The sequence below is a fragment of the Petaurus breviceps genome, unplaced genomic scaffold (genome assembly GCF_028583685.1).
Source record: "Petaurus breviceps papuanus isolate PSGF00001 unplaced genomic scaffold, PetGlider_PUasm1.0 90779, whole genome shotgun sequence".
Classification (NCBI taxonomy): Eukaryota; Metazoa; Chordata; class Mammalia; order Diprotodontia; family Petauridae; genus Petaurus; species Petaurus breviceps.
The window spans coordinates 8,471,089-8,475,666 of record NW_027187344.1 but is presented as its reverse complement, the minus strand read 5'-3'; the positions used below and the strand labels follow the sequence as shown (position 1 = coordinate 8,475,666).

The following is a 4,578-nucleotide window of genomic DNA, read 5'->3' as shown; positions in this document are numbered from 1 at the left end:
TAGGGAATGGTGGGTCAGGCTCCCAGCATTGGGTGCTTTGTTCTAAGAAAGTAGCATGAAAGGATGGATCTTCATAACCAATGAAAAGCATTCTTAGAAGAGGAAAAGAATCTCAGTTGATCAAAAAGCTCTGATTAAGACTCTGCTCTGTGCCAGGCACAGCATTAAGTAATGGGGGGCAAAAGTCCTTAGCCTAGAGGAAATTATAATCTAGCCATATACATATATGAATATGATACACACATATATATGGTACACACATGATACACACATACATACCTATATATACATATATGGATATACAGCATATACATATATACATGTAGGTATATAGCATATACCTATAAAGGTAAATTCACAATGAATAGAAAGTAGTTTTAGGGAACAGCACTAGCTCTGAGATTTCAGGAAAGACTTCTTATAGACTGGGGCACTTGAGCTGATCCTTGAAGGATATTAGGGATGCCAAAAAGCAGAAGTGAGGAGGGAGTACATCTAGGTATGGGAGACAACTGGTGTGAACCTCTTGGGGAGAGGACCTAAAATGCCAAGTATGAGAACTGCAAGGATAGTTTGGTTTGCATTGTAGAAAGGATAGAAGGGGGAGTTAGGTTCAGTGGGGCTGGAAAGCTAGGTTAGGGCCAGGCTGTAAAGAGCTTAAGATGCTTTTTATTTGATATGTATGATCTATTTCATATATATGTCTACATGTGATATAAATACATATATGTATATGTGTATGCATATACACATATTATGTAACAACAAAAATGTGCCATTTTTTATATTTTATCCTAGAAATAATAGGGAGCCACTGGAGTTAATTGATAACTGAGTTAAGGGAGTAACAATTGATTAGATATGGGCTTTGAGAAAATGACAGGTAGGTATTCAGGGCTTGGCTGCTTTTCTCTTTGAATTCTGTTGACAGTTTTCTGTGCAAGGGGGAATGGGAATATTACCTTAGAAGGAGTTCTCTGAGTTCTAATCTCTGCTCTTGGACTAACTCACTCTGTAATTTTGGATAAATCACTTTTTCTTGAAATAATGGTTTCCACATCTACAAGATGAAGCCATTTAAGTAGATGGTCACTGTTATCCCTTCCAGCTCTAACATTTGAAGTTAAGCTCTGTGTGTGTTTACCCCATGCCCTCTCCTCTCCTTTTCCACCGTGTAGTGAATTTGTACTTCACATAGTGCTTGGCATATAGTAGGGGCTTAATAAATGCTTATTGATTGATTGCTAAAACTTCTTTCTTCTTTTCTTTTGCAGTTACTGAGAAGGAAGTCCAGCAGTGGTGAGTACCTGCCTTCCAATTTCTTGTACCTTCTAGATTCTCCTTTAGGAAAGAGTGGGGCTAATATTGCTGAAACACTCTCCTATAGAGCAGAGGAGCAGAAAGAATGTGGTTGTTGGATAGTCTGTGTGTGTGTGTGTAAGTGACACACAGACACAGACACACACAGACACACACACTCACACACACCCTGAATACAGTTTCAAGGTTTCCCCTGGCTCTTTAAGACAAGTTCACACTGGAATCAATTTGCCTGGTCTGAGGCCTACCAATTCCCACTTATGGAGCTGAATTATGATTTAAATGAGGCTAGATTTTATCCAATACCTTCTCTGTTCCTTTTAATCAGGGCTTTGTACGCAGCAGCTACCCTTGTTTTCATGCTCATCCTCCCCATCACATTATTCTGTATATTGTTGACATTTAATAAATGTCTGTTGTATTCTCTCCTATACCTCTCACCTCTTTGCCTTTTTAGAGGCCATCTCCCATGCCTTCAGTGCTCTCTCCTCTCTTCTGTCTCTGGGAATCTCCAGTTCCTATCAGGCCTCAGTTCAACTGTTACCTTCTAATGGAAGGTTTCCTGGAATTCCACCTCCCTCTTATGAGGGCTCTCTCTACTCCCTTGATATTGCTTTGTATTTTTATTTTGCATACAACTTACATTTACTTATCTGTGTATACCTTTAACTCCCTTCAGTAGACTCTAAACTCCTTGAGGGCAGGAATTGACCCTTTTTCTTTTTTTAACCTTTGTATTTGCAGTGCCTAGGGTAGCAGCTGGCATTTGCAAGGCACTTAGGAGTGTTTACTGAATCGAACTTTTTGTGGAACATTTCCAAGCATTATGTCCAAGGTCACCTGGACCTCTCTTTCCTGAGCGCGTTTCCAGACTTGCGTCCTGCTTGTTTTTGGGTTCTATGTCTGCTCACAGCCGTGTTTTTGGTACAGCCGTAGAAAGCTCTGACTTTCCCCATCCCCAACCTGCTAGAGTTTCTGGGCTTATGAGAAAATCAGAGCATTGTCTCTCACTGAGCAAAGGATTATAAATGAAGAAGTGTAGGTCCATCAAGGTGGGGAACTGGAGGCAGGAAGAGTGGAGGCCTTTTTCCAGGCTGGACTAGGGGAGTGATATTGAAACCTGTGAGCACTCCTGGTCTATCCTGGTAACTTCTTTAGGTAAAGGAACTGCAGGATGTGGCATAGGAAGGTCTGCTTCTGGAAGGAGCCAGGTATGTTTGGGAGGTAGGAGTTGGGGTGAATGCAGAGGCCTGAGGCCTTTGACCCTGGAATCCAGAGTGGATTTTTAGTGATTGCTATACCCACAGCCTGTATCTCAGTATCCCTATTCACCTGGAGTGCTAGGGGCAGATCAAACCATCCAATGGCTCATGAATGTCCACAGTAAGCTTCTCCTGAACCCCTTCTTATACACTCCATACATGTGGCATTTATCTCATACTAACGTTTTCTTTCTTTTTTTTTTTTTTGCTTTTTGGAGGGGGAGAAAGGGCAGTTGGGGTTAAGTGACTTGCCCAAGGTCACGTGGCTAGTAAGTCGGATTTGAACTTAAGTCCTCCTGACTCTAGGGCTGGTGCTCTATATACTGGGCCACCTAGCTGCCCCTCATACTCACTTATGACAGCTTAATTGTATTGAACATTATCTCCCATAATCCCCTGGAGGGCAGGGCCTATGTCTCTTGTTTCTTTTTATTCTCCCTGCCTACCTGCCTAATCCAGGACCTAGGTTCCTAGACCATAGTAAGTGCTCAATGAATGTTTGTTGAATAAATGGGGAAAAATTATTTTCCTCCCATTAACACATGGATTAATTGATCCAAAATGCAGAAAGTTTACAGAGATCACAGAATATTTCTTACACCTCTGGATTAAGGCCCTGTTCCTCACTAGAGAAACAGGACTTCTATAGTCAAGACCCCTCCAGGGATGGGGAAGACATTCCTTGAGTGCTGAGTTAAAGAGGGCTCACCCTCTTGACAATGTGACACTGGAGAAATATTTACAGGGTCTGACTTCTCACATTCAGGTTTTATGGAGGAAATGAAGGGCAAAAGGGAATGGGAAAAGAAGAGATGTGTGTTGGGGTGTGTGTGTGAGAGGGGAGCGGTGTGCCAGGCTTACCCTGGTCCATCTCCGAGGTAGGCATAAGGACAGCCCTGAAGATCCAAGGCCACAGGAGCCCTGGTAGGCCCAGGGTGGGCAGTGCTCAAGGGAGAGACGGGACCTGAATCCACATGAGCAGGAAATGTCTTTCCTTCCTCCCTGAGCTGTGACTCTGCAGCTCTGAGGCTTTGCCTGGTTGGCTGCTCATCTGTGTGCAAAGCACAGCCCAGATTCCTGCAAGCCCTACCAGCCGGGAGGGAACTGAGAGATATTCCCCATCTTTGTCTCCTCTAGGGGCAGAATGGGAGACGGGGTGGGGAAGAAAGGGTACAGATACATAGGGTGCAGGGCTCCCCGTAGCCTAAAGTTCACTTCTAGGGCTGCCTGTTTGGGGGTCAGGTGTGGAAATCACAGATACACAGGGTTTTTCTGAGAAATCGTCATCCATTCTAGGAGAGAAAACCACCCCACCCCCAGTGTGCTTGCTCCTTTCTCCTCTGTTAGGGTCTACAATGCTTCTTCTCCCTATAGGAGGGCAAGGTGATGAGGCAAGGTGGTATAGAGGATTAAATGCTGGATTTGGAGTCAGGAAGAACAGACTTCATATATCCAGCCTTATGAGTTGTGTGACCCTTGAGCAAATCACTTTTTCACTCTTCATATGCAAAATTTGCCATGCTCTTGTGAGGAATGAAATGGGATTTTCTATCTATCTATCTGTCATCTGTCTGTCTGTCTGTCTGTCTGTCTACCTGCCTATCTGTCTCTTCACAAACCTTAAAGGACTATATAAATGCTAGCTGTTATTACTATAGGTGATTCCAGCAGTCCTTATTGAACTTTGATGGAATATTAGAAGTGCTCACACTCACACACACACACACACACAGAGTTCATTTTACAGATGGGATAACTGAGGTTTAGAGGAGGTCACAAAGCCAGTTGGTGTCTAGAATTCAGGGTTTCTGTGTGTTCTTTGTACTGCATATGCTCTAGGATCTGGGAAGGAGGAGTGAGGCTGGAGAGGGGAGCAAAGTCATTTTTCTCTTTTGGGGATGCCTCCTGGCTCCCCCTGAGTACTGAGCCCCAAGGATCTGATCTGATCCCTTTCCTCCCCTCCCCTCCCCTCCCCTTCCCCTTCCCTCCCCTCCCC

At 43.9% G+C, this 4,578-nt stretch overlaps 1 protein-coding gene across 1 annotated transcript in view; it reads left to right on the top strand.

Moving 5' to 3' along the window:
• The first annotated feature begins 861 nt into the window (after window positions 1–861).
• The window catches only part of NCS1 (neuronal calcium sensor 1), a 33,349-nt gene continuing 29,632 nt past the window's right edge, over window positions 862–4,578 (top strand). Inside the window, exons 1-2 of the mRNA XM_069069176.1 lie at window positions 862–883; window positions 1,275–1,299. Of these exons, the coding sequence (XP_068925277.1) occupies window positions 862–883; window positions 1,275–1,299 (47 nt within the window). The remainder of the gene's footprint in view (window positions 884–1,274; window positions 1,300–4,578) is intronic.